Consider the following 17,872-nt stretch of genomic DNA (forward strand, 5'->3'; position numbering starts at 1 on the left):
GAGTATAGCATTTTATTTGGCAATCCAGAGATCTCTTTCAGAGATGTACTTTTATCTTTGGGACAGCATTTCAGTTTCCACTTCAGCAATGGTACAGGGTTGTCTGAATTCTCAGAGCAAGCCATGTCCATTCAGACACTAGCCTTTTCTGAGAAGTCCTCAAAAGCTGCTGGGACACAAGGAGGGAGGACAGATTCTCCCATGGTTCTAGAGCACAAGAGTTGAAAAGGAAAGAGTTTCTCCACTGGACAGAGAAAATGAAATTGCAAGCAGGAGAAGATTTGTTTGGTCCAATGTGTTTAAAATAAAATCATCTTTGTTTTTTAGGGTCAGAACAGACTTTTTGTATAGTAAGAATGTCACATACCTATTTTGAAGGGGTAACACTGAGATATTTAGAGAGGAGACATCTGGATCAGGTGATACATGCTGTAGACTTCGTGGTGTTTCAAATTCACATTTCTGTAACTCGATGGGATAGATAAGCAAGCTAGTTGACCTCTGATGGAAGAAGATGTTTTCACTTGTGTTGGACTTCAATTTTAGGTTTTGCAATTTTGAAGTAATACTGTAAAATGTTTCCCATGAGTGCCATTGGTCAGTGGAATTGAACAATAGCATAGCCTGTGACATTGGGGAAATAAAAACTGGAAATGTACTAGAGAAAATAAATTAACAAATTGCTGTGTAATGCTGTTTAGTGCATTTTGAAGCAGATTGCTTGCTGTTGGAAGGTTAATATTAACTGTGCTTGTATGTTGTGTTTTTTTGGCAGGTAACCCTGGACTGGCAGGTTATTATAGGACCTTTATACAGGCCCTTTATTGTGGACTGAACCAGCAGTATCCTGTCTGGGTTGTGAGCCATGCTGGACACTGTAAACCTCCGAGTGGGATGGAAATGATAGAAGGTACGGTACTGTAACTTGTGTATAAAATTGTTTGTACCCTTCTGGTTTCAATGGCAAAACTTGTGCCTATTGAAAACAGATTGACGTGAGTTTTAAATGTCTCCATTCTATTCCCACAGAACAATTTTCACAGCTGTATGAGATGAGAAGTTAGTGAAGTATTTTAGGTAAATTAGATTTGCCAGACAAATATGTGCTGTTAAGAGAATAAGAGTTTACTGTTGGCCGTTGTTAAGAGACATGTTACAGTGCAGAAGTTCTAGGATGTGTTTAGGTTGAGAAGAGCAGATTAGAAAAGTACATTTTTAAATTAAATGTCCAATTCAGAGATTGAGTACATTAGGAGAGATTTAATTATCTTTGAATTTAAAAATAGCTGTACTAAATCAGTGAATTTCCTGGAAGCAAATACATCTTTCTGAGACTAGGCTATGGGATGTTTGCAGGGGAAAGGTTGCTTGGGATTCTCTTAAGAGCCTTTTGATGTGTGTATCTCCAACACGAGATGGTGCTCCCAATATTGTTAGATGGAGAGGAACCAGCAGTGAATCCTGTCCTGAAAGCTGATTAATGTTGGAAGTCCTCTGGACTTGGTCAAGCTGCAGTGATGTAGAAGTAAATAAGCGTTTTTTTTATTTTCTTCCTATATCACACTGTGCAAACACCTCACTTTGGAGACCACTGATGTAGAGTGTGCAAACATTTAAATTGTGCACTTGACTTAGGAAGGATGCTGCCCGTAAAGGAGTCTAAAATGTAGCGAGCTACATAGGAATAATAGGCCTGATTACATTTAGTTCAAGTAGATTTTGAAAATCTCATAAAGACTAAAGCAAGTTTTCCAACAGCAACCATCAATCACAGACTACTTCCTAATTGACTGGAGGGATATAACTGAGCAATTTGGAAACTGAACAAAGCTACACCCTTCATTTCTACTTCTGTATGATACCCTTCTATTCAGAGAACTCCTGCAATCTCTGCTCCACAGAGACACACACCATTAATTGAACACTTCACTGCTGTAACTGTGCTTCCAGCAGTCAATCCACTGTGCAAAACTATTTGAAACTTAGTTTTACTCAGTGAATACAATACAAAAGTTGCACGTGAATTTCAGTGTACTTATCCTCCTCCTCAGTTTTTAAATAGACATTTGTTCTGAACACTGCTGTGAAGGTAAGGCAAGCCAACATCCGTCCTTCGGTATAGGAAAAATTACAAGAAGGAGAGCGGTTTTCTAGTTCTCTCTTACTTTGTTTAAAATTAGCATAAAATATATGCATTGACAGCAGGTGTGCATACATAGACTTGTTGTAAAGTGGTTTAATTCTGTGAGCATCTGCTTGATGAGAAATAAGAAGTAGAACATCTCGGACAGAAATAAGTGTAGAATCATGGAATCACTGCATTTGAAAAAGACCACCAAGATCAAGTCCAAGGCAACCAAATACCACCATACCCACTAAACCATATCATGTGCCATAGTTGCTTGTTTTTTGAGCACTTTCAAGAATGGTGACTCCACCACTTCCCTGGGCAGCCTGTTCCAATGCTTAACCACTCTCAGTGAAGAAGTGTTTCCTAGAGTCCAACCTGAGCCTTTCTTGGCACAATTTGAGGTCGTTTTCCCTTGTTATCTCTCTTGTTACCTGGAAGAGACCAGCCCCTGCCTGGCTACAGCCTCTTTTCAGGTAGTTGTAGAGAGCAGTGAGGTTCTCCCTGAGCTTCTTTTTTCCAGGCTGGACAACCCCAGCTCCCTAAGCTGCTCCTCATCAGACTTGTGCTCCTGATCCTTCCCCAGCTCACTGCTTTCCTCTGGACACACTCCAATGCCTCCATGTCCTTCAGAAAGATTGAAGGCTTGCTTTTGTTTGTCCTTGCGGCTGCCAATAAACTGCTTTTGGTAGCAAAGTAGTACTGAGAGTAAAGAAAAATGAAATCAGAACTAAATTATTAATTTATTTGTCCTAATAGTCTGTGTTTGCCAATTCTACAGAAATATGGAATCCTGTGATTCATATCTTAATTAGCTAAAAAGACACAATTGATGTATTAAAATATCATATACATAGTAAGTAGCTAGTTAGCATCCATGACTTAATGATACAATATTTGGCCAAATGATAAATTACACTCAAGATAAATCTCTAGAAATTTATAAACGGTATGGATGAGTATTGAACTATGCACAGTCAAAGCAGCAAGGCATGTTTTTCCTTCTGAATGACAGGAAATTTTGAGTGGCATTCTTAATAGCCAATTTACAAAATAAATTTCTAGTTTGATCTTTTATGTTCAATGGATTGTAGAAGATAATAGTGTGTCCGTGTCCTTAAAATCTGCTAAACCAGCCATAGCCTGGTTCTTGGTGAAAAAAGATAGATAATGATTGATTTCTAGTCCATCAAAAGAGTGTTTGCATTGCTTTCCCTTCACACAGGGGGAGTAGGGCCTTTAGACCATTTTGAAACTAAATTACATCCTAAGAAACAGTATGGGAAAAGCAGAGAAGTGGTGAAGGAATAATAAATTATCTGTGAAAACACTGATTATGTGAACCCGAAATGTTAATGTACCATCAGTGTGAAGTTTTGAACTGAAATGAAGCTGTGCATAAAAAAAAATAAATTTTGGCGTTACAGGAAAATTTGGAAGTAGTGTGGAGCTTAAATTTACTTGATATATTGCTTCTTGGCTGTTGTTACAATTCATCTGAATGGAGTTTGCTTTTGCAGCCCTCTGGCTTGTAATGAAACTTCAGAATTGGCTATGAGTGAGAGTCTGCCTCTAGCTCAAGTGATATAAATCCAGCAAAAATAACTGAAATTGTTAGGGTAAAATTGAATTTATGCTTCAGCAAGTTAATAATCTTGTTAATTGCTGGGTTGTTGTCCACCAAATGACAGATAGAAGTGTGGGCATGATTAGCAGATATGAGCCATAAGTTTTTCCCATCATGATATGCTGTGCTAGCAGGAAAGAGCCTAAAATAGTAGCCTGAACAAGACAAAGAGTGTGGTGTTCTATAATAGAAGGGTTACAAGTTATTTAGGACAGTGATTCCCAAACTCTGATCTGGCTGATCAGATGCAGTTGGCACTCTTGCTGCTTTCCACTTGCTAAATGGAATGAATAGTAACTAAGAATACTCTTCCAGTAACACTTCTGTGTAAGCTTTTACTGCAGTGCCCTTAGAGATGTTGTGCCACCATGAATGTGTGGTGCTGGCAGGGAGTGGGATTGTGGTCTGCATGCTGCAAACAGGAGAGGAGGAGGTCATGGAAGGTGGGTGGGTGAAGAACTGGGTTCCTAAAAATAAGGATTTGTCCTTGTTGTGTATCCCAGAATTATAGAGTGCCATGGGTTGGAAGGAAGCTTAAATATCCTTTAGTTCCAGCCCCTCTGGCCTGGACACAGACACCTTCCGCTAGACCATTTTGCTCACCAGCTCCATCCAGCTTGGCCTTAAACATTTCCAGGGACAGGAATTACACAGGCACAGGGACTCTGTATGAATTCGGTAGTTTTTGCTGGCTTGTGACTAATTTTAAGTAGAATAGATTTTTTTAGCAATTGCTGATGATGGAAAATATCTACATTGCTGAATCAGAGATACTGGCAGTCTCTTTGGTCAGTACAGAAACACCTCAGAATTAATCTCTGTCGTACTCAGAAGTTTTTTGACCAGCAAATCCTTATCTGTACTTCAGCCCTGTATGATTGGTCATAACTGCAGATATGTGACCACACTGAGGTATCCAGTGATAGCTGTGTTTAAAAAGCATTTATGTCTTGCATATTTATATATACATAGGGAGAAAAGCATTAGGAAGGCAGCTGGGCTGGCATCTCACATGCATACTTTAGGTTTATGCATATACACATTCAATTCATGTTGCACACATTTAATTCACATTCATTTCTATTTCAACAACATTTTCTGCTTCCTAGGCATAGGCATATAAATTGAAATATCTGGGAGTCATTGAAAGATGAATTATCTTAAATATAAGTTACTTTGAGGTTTAGTCAATTATATTTCTATATTACAGACCCAGAGTAATCATGTTTATGGCACAGAACACATTAAGATTCTGCTTAACTTTAATGCAGATTTATATGACACAATGTCTCCCAGTCTAGTGGTATCACACTGTAGATACAGTAAAAAACTCCAAGTTTTGAGCATGCCATCCTGGTAGAATTATGCTGGTTTCACAACTATTTCGTACCAAGTGTAGTTTTTTCAATGTATGGAGAAGGGAAGGTTCCTGTTTGCAGAGCTGGCCTTGGCACTGATTAATCTCATGGAGCTCCTTGCATGGTGTTTGTCAGCAGTGAGGGATCCCAGGTCAGGATGTGCACAAAGGGACTGGCTGTTTTCACAGGATGGGACAGGAACTGTCAGCTCACTGCAGTGCAGTCCTGCTGCCCCTTGTGATCCAGCAACTGCTGTTGCCCAGAAGCCTTATTCCATCCTTGTCTTGGAAAAGGCAACCTAAGGAAGGAAGCATGTGTGCATGTGTAAAAGTTATTATGAGCCATTTAAATGTTGAGGTTTTTGTCTCAGCCTGGTAAGATCTAAATTTTACTGTATGGCTTTAATGCTAAGGATCTATTTTAAGGAAACAAATGGTCATTTCATGTTATGAACCCACTGGAATGCTTGAAATCTAGATGTGTGAAAAGTAAGCAGCCCTAGGGATGCTGCAGTACTCCATTTACTTCTTTCCTTTAAACCACATTCAGTTAATTATTCATGGAGGTCCCGTAATCATGCCCATAATTATGCAAATACATCCTTAGAGTGAAATCTTGGCATTCGGCATTGACTTTATCAGTCCTGCTTAATTTTAAGCATGTGTTTAAAAGTCTTGTTCCATTCTAAAGCAAAACTAAGAAAAATAGAGTTTTGCCATATGTGAAGCATTTCTAAGTTGCTCTGTTGTTTTCTTTTCTGGCCATTCAAAATGTTAACAATTTTAAGTGTTTATGCTATCATACCTTAGCAGCCATGTATTTATTTGTAAAGATCACTTAAACACTATTAAGCTCGTTTTGGTACCACTTAATCTATCTCTATATCCCACTGAGTTTGATGGAGTAGTGAGTAATTTTTGCTGACATTACAAGGAATAGGACTTTGTCTTTACATTTCTTATGGCTATATGAAAAATAGGCTCTCTGCATTCTCTGTTTTTTTGAAGATCTTCCACTAATTCTGTTGACATAATATCTACTGGAATGTTATTAAAAACATCCATATTGAGAGCTTTTTAATCTATTCTAGTACTTTATTCCAACTAACTCCTTGGTTAAAAGAAACAGAATTTTTCATCCATACCTATAAATAAGAGTAATATATTTCTGTTTTTAAGGATTTTTGAAAACTGATACAATCTTCTGGTTCTTTATCCAGAAAACAAGATGGTTAATTAAAAAAAAAAAAAAAAAAAAATGGGGCAAGAATTCACCCATTGGAGAGCACAATGTCTTTACTGCATTCCAGGAAACTTTGGATGTAGGTTTTGAAATTGTTTATGGATTATTTTCTATATTTCATCCCATGACGTAGGTATGTTCTCCAACTGATACCACCTTTTCTGTTTAGATGCAGGTGACTTTTAGTGGGGGGAAAAAAGTGTTCATGAATTTGAACCTGATGAAAAGGTAGCAGTTACATCTTCTGGTGTCTGTTTGAAGGCAGGTCACAGTTCCCTGGGATGAGCAGTTCTATGATGTTTCAGAATAGCTTGTTTAAATGTTTACCATACTAGTAAAGGGAAAGTAAAAACCTAATGTAATTTAATAAACACAGTACTGGCATGATCAAGTTATTTTCCCCAGGGAGAATACTTAGGAATCTTTGAACACAACTCAATTTGAAAAATATTCTTGCTTCTGCTAACAAAACAACAGTGAAGTAACCCCACAACAGGGAATAATCATCATGCCTGAAGGTGTAAGAGGTCTGGATTTGCTTTTATAATTGAGTCAAAAAGTTTATTTACTACACAGGTTGGCTGCAGGAAGGAAAACTGATCCATAGTTTCATTTAGCAATTCTAATTTATAATAGGGATCTTTGATTTAATTTTGATACCCACAAAACTTGAAACAAATGCTGCAGATCCATATGGGAGCAGTCCAGTGTTGAATGACATTTTTATTTTTAATTGATAGTGATGTATAGCTGTGAGTGAGAAAGAGTGAGAAACCATCTGTAATGCACATCATTCCAGATTCTGAAAATAATCAGGTTTAGAACATGGACCCTTTCTGCTTTTGTTTCAGTTTTAGGAATTTCCCTTCTTTTGAGGAATTTCAAGGAAATACAGGAAACTTTAAGGCAGAGTGTGCAGAAGAAGTACCTGCAAATGGCCTAATTCTTAAATAATCAGTAATGAATTACTGTTATCTCTAGTGTATCTTAAATCTGTAAGATCTCAGTAGAGGCAGAGTGCTTGGGAAAATGATAAAGAACAAAATGAATCTGGTACTGTAGATTCAATATGAATGAGGGAGTCTCATTGCTGCTTGCTGGATGAAGTTTTTCTTTTTTCTAGTTTTGATACCAAATGGCACTACTGTCTTTCTTTAAGATAGACATATTCTTACCTTTCTAAAGGCTGAATTTGACTTTTTGTTGATTAATACATATATTAAAATAATCTAATTTACTACAGTTATTGTATTACTGGTGTGGTCAGATGACTACTTAATTGCCAAATAATTCCCCATTGAGTTAAACATTGTAGCATATAATTAAATTTCTTGAGGATTTCCATTGTAGTGTACCTTTTTTCAGAACAGAACTATGGCTTCAAGCATATTACTGCGGAGTTTGCTGTCAGAGACTCCACTGACTTCCATGCTATGGTTTACATGATTTGGGGGATTTTTCAGTTAATCACAAAGAGAGCAATATCAGCAGTCCTGAATACACTTCAGTGTGAAACTACTTGATCATATTTGGAGCTGTTTATGTCTAGAATGCAGGTAAAACTCAGTTGATGTCTTTTTATATAAATTATACTGTAAAGCCTCAGGCAGTTTCAAAATGTTTATATTGAGCTGTGGTTTCAATGTCTGCTGATGTAAATGACTGAGGAAACCAAACTTTTTGCAACCATGACTCTAGAACTGCATGTGGTGAACTGATTTACTTTCCATGTAGGAGCTCTCACATGTGCAGAATGAAGACCAAAACATCCCTTTTTCTTCCCCTGCCATGGGCAGAGACACTTTCCATGAGATAAGGCTGCTCAAAGTTCAGTCCAGCCTGTCCTTGAGGGATGGGGCATCCACACCTTCTTGGGTGGATGAGACACTTGTTTCAGTGTCTCACCACCCTCACAGTAAAGAATTTCTTCCTTATACCTAAACTAAACCTGCCTTCTTCCAGTTTAAAGCCATTTCTCTTTGTCTTATCACTCCATGCCCTTGTAAAAGTCCCTCTCCAGCTTGCTTGTGGCCCCTTTAAGTACTCAGTTTTGTACTGGTGGCACTTCAACATTTATTTCACCTATCAAGTAAAATTCCAAGTAGAAGAAAGCCATCACAATAGTACCTTGGGCAGGCTGCCGTAGTTACGTGCTGGGTAGTTCAGGTGGATGGCTAAGAAAGAAACCTTCAGCATTTTCCTCAGGAAGGTTAAAAAGGAAACTGCTATCTTGGTAACAGAGAATTAATTTTTAAACAGTGTAACAGAACACTGGAGAAGAAAAGATATAAATCAGAATTTAAAGTAGTCATTTCACAAAAATGTGTTTCCTTCCCAAAGATACAAAATTTGCACTGCACAGCATATGCAAATGGTTATTTTAAGCATCAGCAACTGATAAAGAAACCTGCTACATTTATGCAAAGTACAAGGTGAAATTCTATTTGCTCTCCTCAGTTTTGCCTTTGATTTTCATAAATTCAGACTTTTGCAAGTGCTGTTCTGTCCGTTTCTCTTTTGCCAGTGGGGATCAGTGCTGGGAGTCACTGAGCCGTGCCTGGTTCCCTTTGCTGTCAGGTCACACTCCTTGAGTAAAGAGGAGCCCAGGCAGAGATTACAAGGCTTTTCAAGGCAGGTAGCACTGGGAGTGTCCACTGAGTCCTATGAGGTAGCTCTGCATTGCAGAATATTTTGCAGACACGCTGTGCTACAGCCCTCAGCACTGCTAGCAGGCAGTTGTGTTCTCTGCTGGCATAAACTGATGTAGCTCTTAGCAGTCAGTCCTGTACCACCAGTTTACAGCTGCAGGGAATAGAGGATAATAATTTGAAGGCTTCTTATGATCCATCAGTTTTGAGGGATACAGATGAAAGATGGAAAAATGTTATACTTGCCTAAGTGGATTGTTTACTCCTTTAAAAAGGATGCTGTTGTTACATAATTTAGATCTGGCTATTAAATTTAACATTTTTGTTAACAGAGAAACCTACATTTGTCTTTATACTTTTATTGAAACAGTATCATCATAGATGAATGTACACAAGGGCAGATAAAAAGGATTAAGTTTACTGAATGCCATCCTAATGCCCATTATAGGACATGGTGAAACAGGAAGTGCATTACAGTTACTTTGGTATTACTCTGAAGAGTCATACTTAATTGAACATGTCAGTTAAGTTAGATATCACTTGGTTGATATCACAGTGCTGAATAAAATTTTGGGATGGATTCTCAAGAAAAATTGGGACTGTCTTAGCAAATTAAAAGTTACGGCTTGAATTCAGTATAAGCATCAAACACTTCAGAAAATGTCACCCATTAACCTGTCCAGTCACTCTGAAGTACAGATTCTGTATTGTAACTTGGACTGTTGTATAACTGCCCCTCTCAACTCCCTGCTTTTTCCCTTCTCTTAACATCATGGTGTGCACCTTCTCATTTTCTCTTACTTTGAAAATAATTCTTTTTATTTCCTGTCTGTGAAATAACACGGGTTGTCTTGCTTGGCCAGCTGTATTACCCTGCTCCAAGCTCCGGCTGGCTCTCCCTTGTTTGCTCTCAGCCCTTCTTTTTCTATTTGTATCTGTTTAATTTCCCAAAGTTTTGAAGTGCTGTTTTCAATAGGTGTGACTGTTGGACTTACCTACTGTGGTGCAGCACCTCATTTGTCATAACCAATGGAGTCACTGCCTGTGAAGTGATATTCATCTATTTTTGTTCCCTTCAATACTCACACAATTTCTGCTGTCCACTCACACAATTTCTGCTGTCCTTTCCTTACCATCTATGCTGCATCTGCCTGTTCTCAGTGAAGTGCAGAACATCATTATTCTGGTTTTCTTCTGCTGTTATTCTGCATAAAAGCAAGTTTTGTTGAAGTGAGCAGTTTTGTTTGTGTGGACAAGTAGGGGGGCATTGACACAGCCTTGCACTTGGCTTCAGTGTGTCCAGAAACAAGAAACATAGCATGGACAATCACCTTCCCATGGGCTCAGACCTCTTTGCTTTTTGCTCATTGAGGTAATTTTATGGAAATTCACATCTGCTCCTATACAGTGATGGGTCTCTTGTCTGTATGCTGCAAAGTGTGGGCTTTTTTTCTTAAGTTGGTTTTAATGTTTGTTTTCTCTCTTTATAATATGATGCTGAGAATACCTACAGATTGCACTTCTGCAGTTATTCAGCTTACTGACTGCAAAATGGGGTCATTCAAATACAGAAAACTTTGCCATATACATTATGTAAAACATCCATATAACATTTCCTCTATGCCCATTAAAGTGCTTGGAATGGAGACGTTGATTGGGGTAGAACTGCATAATAAAACACTTTTTTAATGGTGTTTGCCTTGCCAAAATAGGAGACAAGCAACAAAATTCTGCTTCAAAGTTTGTACTGTTATTTCATAATTACTTGATAATAGTTACTCTGAACAGAGAGAAGCAAGACTGGAAATGTAAAATAAAATAAGTTTTTAAGAGATAATTTTAAAAGTTCACAGTGCTCCTGTATGTCTTTAATAAGAATCTGGGGTTTAGTGTTTGTCATGTTTATTAGTTCATTCTGTCAGACTACACTTGTACTAATTGAATTATAATACAGCTTCCTTTGAAAAACATATTAGGTGTTAAACAAGTGTCCCAGCAATAGGTGTGTAGAAAGCAAAGGAAATCAGTAGTTCAGCTTGTAAAATAAGGCCTTGTTATTTTTATAGTAAAGAAAATAATACATATGACCACTTCAGTATCTTGAGTAAATGGTAATTTATTTGTGGAAGATACCTTTACAAAAAGTAATTGCTCCAATAAACGCTAATGAGTGCTATGTTTATCTTAAAAGTTGCATGAACAGTTCCTGAGGGTGCTAGGGCCAGACTAAGGTCTAAGGGTTAATCTAAAACACAATGCCTTAAGATCTGGTTCTTGGTGTCAGGAGGAGTTCTTCAGTATTTAGTTAAGATTCTTTCAGGGTTTCCATTCTGTTTCTTTGGCATTTTATTGCTTGCTGATACAAATTATCCGTGTTTCACTAATCAAATGAAAGATTGAGTGAAACATTCAGGCTTTGAGCAATATGTCTTTGGGGGATGCCCATACTAGACCCATAAACCTTAAGTCTCAATTTTAAGCTTACAGTTGTATTTTAACAGTTTGAAATGGCATGGTTCAGTTTTCAGGAATTATTGTCTTTTACTATGAGAAATAAAAGCAATCATATTACTTATTTAATATCCAGAATTAGACTTCATATTATGCACACCATTTTAACAGCTAATCTAAGTAATTCAGTTGTAATATCTACTTGTCACTACATGAGGGAAAAGATAAAAACTTTCCAGGTGTTGCATCATCTAAACACAAGTTAATCAGTCAAAACTACTGCACCTCCCACCTATGTCTGTGTTTGTGGTGGAAAAAGGAGGTGATATGTAAAGTCTAAAACACTTGACTCAATCTGTTGGTTTTACTTGGGCTATTTGGTGGAGATGCAGAGGAATTTATATGTCCCTGAGCTATCGCACTTGTTCAGTCTCCGGACACTTACTTGTCCTTATCCTGCGAAAGGTCCAGTTCTGAAAATTCTTGACCACACGAGTTTATGGAAGGGATGGACTGAAGTTTGTCCTTAGATATCCTGCTACCACATCTTACAGTCAGTGGTCCATGGAAAAGGAAGATAAAATGTGGGTAGACCAGTGGTTTTCCTTCATCGTATGTAACTGCAGGTCACCTTTCCTCATGGTTCCTTGCTTGTTCATGAGTAATTCAGAAGCCTTGTTTATGAGCTGATCTTGGGACATACTTCAAAATCACTCCATGACAAATGGACAAGTGTTCATATGTACTGAGCTCAAATACTCAGTCACCTGTTGTGACCAGGGCAGTTCAGAGTTTGGACGTGTAAAGCTGTGAAATTTGGGAAATACAAAGGTGTGCAGAAATTTGAAGGTCCTGTTAGAAATCAGGCCTCTGGTATCTTTTTGAATCTTCCAGTAAAAAGAAGTCTATGATTTAGCAGACTGTTTAATGAAAGGATAACTTTTATGAATTGGCAAGCTAAAGTCTGCTCATATAACTGCTATGCTTTTTTTCTGCATAAGAATTTCCCTTGCATACACAGCAGAAAAACAAACAAACACAATTCTCTGTTATTTCCCTGAAAACCAAAGTCGTCTTTCCTAGCAAGATTAACTTGTCGACTAATCTTAGAGCAAACACTTTTTTTTGGTCTGTCATTGTTTTATGCCTGTAGTTTTAGTAGAGGTTAGAAAAAGAGATTCATTAAAATGATGGCACATTTGTTTTTCCGAAAGCACGTCAGAAAATTAATGTTTTGCCAAAAAAATAAAGAAATACCAGTTAAATAAAGTCTTAAAATCATGTCTTGGATGGGGAGTTTCTAGCAAAAGGTACAAGTCATATAATTTCTACTATCTGAAAACTGCTTAAATGAGCTCTCCTTCAGCCGTGGCATGTATTCCACACCTGAGGTGAAGTCACTCTGGTCTCTTCTTTGATGTAGAGCCATTGGAGTGCTAACTGCCAGTGTGTTTGTGCAAGTCTGTTTGCTTATACAAAGAACCCATTTAAACTTCTCCACCCAAGAAATTTGTGTTGATTTTGGATAATCCCTGGGTGATTTTAGTCTCTAAAATAAATAAATAAATCTTTCAGACTTGTGATGCAGCCCAGCTCTTGCACATTTTCGACTATTAGAAGTGTAGCATTTGTGTTGGGGAAACATGAAGTGACACGAGGCGTGGGCAATTTTATATTTGTCCAGATGTCAAATAGGATCCCTATTTCAGTACAGGGTTACGTGACACTGGAGCTTCACCCTGAGGAGTGTGGGGTTGGTCCATGATGAGAGTTTTGCATGGGGATTACCAGAGCTCACACGGCATGTTCATTCCCCGGTGTGGCTTCTCTAGGAATAGTGCCAAAGTGATCGGCTTTGGCAATAAACCACTATTTCAGAAGAAAAGGAAAAGTTGTACTAAACAGCTGAAACAATTCTCTGGGGTCAGCACTGGCTGTCAGGACTTACTTGCAGCCTCAGAGAGGTTCTGTGTGTGTGCAACACAGATCAATAGCTGAGGGAATCAGAGCATCCTTGCTCGGAATGTGTGAGCAGGGCTGCACTGAGGCTGATTTGGCCCACAGCAGAACAACTGTCCATGATCATCATCAATCACAACTGACTCATCCAATTAAAAATCACTTCTGCAGGCTCAACTCTCCCTGGCTCCCTTAAGGAAACACTGGTGCACAGGCTGCAGTTGAGTGTTCTCAAGTCTGGCCAAAATGCAAGGGGAAAAAGCCATTGTTTTCACTTTATTCTCAATCCCCAGCCACGTCCTTCCTCAGGGTTCTTACTCTGGCAGTACAGCTGGTTCTGAACAGGCACATTCCTATTGAAGTCAATAGCTTTGAGTACGTTGGCCAGAATGTCTACACTGCTATTTATTAGGTAAATAATCATTAAATTAGGTATGTAATGTCTTGACTAATTAACTGTATTTGTCTAACATAGTTATCTAAACTTGTAAAATATCGAGATGGGCCTAGATTGTCTCTGCTGTGCTATTTATTAATTTCATGGCAGCTCTTTTAGCAGATGGTAAATTCATGTATGGAAAAGCCATTAACCTCATGAGACTGAATAATACAAATAAAAATTTGTCTTGTTTCCTGCTTGGTTTCTGGGGTCTTGTGAACCATGAAAAGTTCACTAGAAGATTTATACACCTACTTTGACTTATTTTCCTTTGCTCTAACTGGAAAATAAGCTGAAAACACTTATTTTCAAGAATTGAAATGAAATGTAAAACATTAAAAGATGTGCTGATAAACTACCAAAATGACAGTGCCTGAGTAAAACAGTACAGAAATTACAGGAAATGTTTACAAGGGACAATTGACTGACTCAACACTATATATGCTACCAACACATATATATTATAATATATGTTGTAATACATATATAATCAATATAACTTACTCTTTCACTTGTTGCTGTATCCAGTGGGCCATCATATTCCTATTATACTGGCAGTTTTTGTGTTTCATATACCTATAATTAGACTTGGGAACCTATTTCTACATGAGGCTGAGCTGCTGTGTAATTTAATCTAGGAAAGGCAGCTTTTGCTAAAGATAGAAACTAAATTTAAAAACAATGTTTTTGCCCTAAGCTTTTATTTAGGGTTTTGGAAAATAGAAAAAACTCTTTGTTTTCCATTACATGTAGAAAGCCTAATTAACACAGTATCACTTCTCATCTAATTTTGCGTTCCTTGGGTGTGTTTTGGTAAGCCCTTTTTCATTTTGCGTAAATTGCTCTAAATAATGCTGGGATAGGATCATTGGTAGTTTTAGCAGAAATACTGGTTTAACTGAAAAACAATTTTTTTGGGACTTCGATGGCAATTATTTAAACTCAGAAAAGATCCATCTTGAGCAATTGTTTTGCTTCTAAAGTTTAGGTTTCATACAGATGATCAAAAAGGTGATCTAGTACCAGCCTACTTGGGCTAACAATTGGTCCTGTGACTATCAACTTCACTACAGCAGTGTTAGTAATCTTTAGTATTTGAGGTTGTTGTCCAGTTGCCACAAAATATACTGTGTATGAATTAAAGCACTGACAGCCATAATTTGATAAATGCTATTTACAGTCATATGCAGTCAACTCATAATTACCTCTTTCCTCAAACAGGTGCAGAACAATCTGAAACAGAACTACAATTCTGACTTTCTCATACAGTAGTTTTTCAATGCATTTCAGTCTTTTTAATATATTTGTCTTTACGGTGTCTTTGCCTGATGGACACCTTCTTCCACATTATTTTTCACACAGGGAACACTTGCAGAGCTCATCAAAAGACACCAAGTGAGAAGTTAAACACCTTACTGGGCCAGTTAGGGCTGTGTGTTCACTGTGTTTGCTGCTCCTGAGTTGTTAGAGGTGAGTGGCTTTTGCTAGGAACCTAGAAGCCATCTGTAGGACCATGGCTCAGTTAAGAGCTGGTCCCCATTTTGTGCCAAACTGTGCTGCCAGGAGATTTAGCTTACTTCAGGCTAAAACTGCACTGCAAGTCAGCCTGTAAGGAGCATAAATGATCAGAGGCTTAATCTGTAGCATGAAACTGAACCCTGAGGTAATACCACAAATTTAAGAGATTAAATTATGTTAGTACTACTCCATCTCATCTAGATAAGGTGGGGGGATGCATTCCTTCATTCTTTCTTTTATTATACTTTTTAGTATTTCTTCTTACAATCATGTCAGTGGAGTAGTCCAGCATAAATTGGAGTGGTATATCCTTAACTTAGTGTTCAGTTGAGTTGAGTTGGTAAAGCACTTTTGTAGCAGATGAAAGAGCTGTGAACCCCCTTACACTAGGGAACTTCGGATACATGTCACCCTTGTAATAAGGAAGTTAAAGATGCCTGAATTGCCATATATTCTTACAGACACCGGTTCAGTTTTGTCTTGTTGTCTGGCCAGGGAGCAAGGATCCAGGTCCTCATCATGAGGGATTGCCCAAGCTCTTTAGAAAGTCCCTGGCAAAACAAGAATGAAATTGTACAGTAACCATGGAGCTCTTAACATAATTCTCCTCTTTGCAGCTGCATTTACAATGGTAAGAGCCTCCATTAACAGGGATATTTTATGCAGGTGCTAGTGTTCTGTGTTACATAGGCATTTCCTATTTTTCCTCATTCCATGGGATATTTTTGTGCATCTTTAAGATAGGAGATTTTGAATATCCAAAGGCTGCTAGCACATGTATGGTAGCTTGTCTTCTGTGAGGAGGGACTCATTCCTGGACAGTATTGCTGTTGTGTGTTCTGATCTCTCTATGTAAAGTTGGATTGATTTAAGCTGATCCAATGCCCTGAGTTTGGTCTTGTTCTGAGTGAAGGAGATCAAAGTAGTGAATGATGTGCTGTGAAATCTCCATGTTTTTACATATCCTGTGCTGGTTCCCAAGCTACACATAAGTCTTTATATCCTGTGCATGCGATTTATCAGTCAGTATTTTCCAGGGGTGGTAACTGAAAATTAATTTTTTAAGTGTGGTGAGGGGTTTTTTGGTGTTTGGTTTATTTGGGTTTTTTAAAATTAATACATGTTTTTATTTCAGTGTTCTACAAAGAAGTGGGGGAAAAAAAAAGGCATGCCTGAAATTTTTTTCACTGAACCAAAGGACTTCTTTTCTTTTATGTTTCAGACACAGATATTAAGGAGCTAGAGGATGTTTTTGGACTTAATGGACAAGTAGAGCATAAGCTGAACTTCCTCAGAAAGAATGTATCGAAAGATATAAAGCTGGTACTGATTGCTCATTCTATCGGTTGCTACATCACCTTGGAGATGATGAAACGAGCGTCAGAACTTCAGGTACATGAACCTTCTTCAGAGTTGCTTTATTTGCAAAGCAGTGCATGTGCTCAGCCTATGGGTAATGCCATGTATTTCCCGTGGAAACTCTATTCTGTTATGCACAAACAAAAAAAAAAATGGCTTGATCCTGGTAACATATAATAAAGCAGACTGATGTAATTCTGAGTCTGAATTTGGATCTTTAATGCCCTTGGAATATAAATAATTAATAATGTTGAGAAATATTTTTATTACTTCCTCGTCCTCATCTTTAAATAATTTATAAGCAAATCACTAGATATTTGGCAATTGCATTATGTATTACACCAAAAGTTAAGACTGGTTGTGATTTTAATAGTGGTTTCTTATCTTGAGGTGAACAGATTGCTGGTTAGACATGGGAAAATGTATGGGAATGAACAGTAATTTAAATTGTGAGGAGTACTACAATGAAAGACATTAATTTTAAAATTTAATACAACTACCACTGCTTCTGCAACTCAGTTTTGGTTTGTGTAACTCAGTGAGAGCTGTTACACTGCATGTTCTGTATGTCTGAACATTTTTCTTTGTCACAGTGAAGTGAGGCTGCGACAGGACCATATCTTTGCCCTCTGTAAATGGCAAACTGCTCGTAATAACTGAGTCTGTTAGTGGCCGATAAATGGAGAATAGGGAATTTTTATTCTTGAACATTTACCCTTGCTAAATCATTGTTTCTTCTTTTACTTTGTAAAATCTTCAGTGGAAGGAAGTGCCATGTTAGCAGTGACAGGAAGTCTGGGGTTAATATATGCACGTGGTTAATAAATGTAATCTATGGGATTAATATATGCATATCCAGTGCTTCAAAACCATTTTCACTTCACATTTAACTTTTTCCTTCTTTAGAGGAAAAGGGAACTAAATATGTGTAACTTGAGGACAACGTGATTTATTTCTGCAGGCATATTTCACTTTGTGATTATAAACAAGAACGTTTTTCTGAGGGAAATCTTACCTATTTTCAAAAAGGAGCATTCTAGAAAATATGTGCTTTAATTTGTCCAAAAGTGCCAACTTTTTTGGGGACAAAATCTGTTGTCTTTATTGCTCAAATGCTTTTATCTGCGTTCATTTTAACTATAA

The 17,872-nt window shown here is 37.7% G+C and overlaps 1 protein-coding gene across 1 annotated transcript in view; it reads left to right on the top strand.

Annotated features, from left to right (window-relative positions):
• The window catches only part of LDAH (lipid droplet associated hydrolase), a 111,406-nt gene that overhangs the window by 31,352 nt on the left and 62,182 nt on the right, over nt 1-17,872 (top strand). Inside the window, exons 3-4 of the mRNA XM_066314732.1 lie at nt 776-910; nt 16,593-16,762. Of these exons, the coding sequence (XP_066170829.1) occupies nt 776-910; nt 16,593-16,762 (305 nt within the window). The remainder of the gene's footprint in view (nt 1-775; nt 911-16,592; nt 16,763-17,872) is intronic.

Source organism: Sylvia atricapilla, chromosome 3 (genome assembly GCF_009819655.1).
Source record: "Sylvia atricapilla isolate bSylAtr1 chromosome 3, bSylAtr1.pri, whole genome shotgun sequence".
Taxonomy (NCBI): Eukaryota; Metazoa; Chordata; class Aves; order Passeriformes; family Sylviidae; genus Sylvia; species Sylvia atricapilla.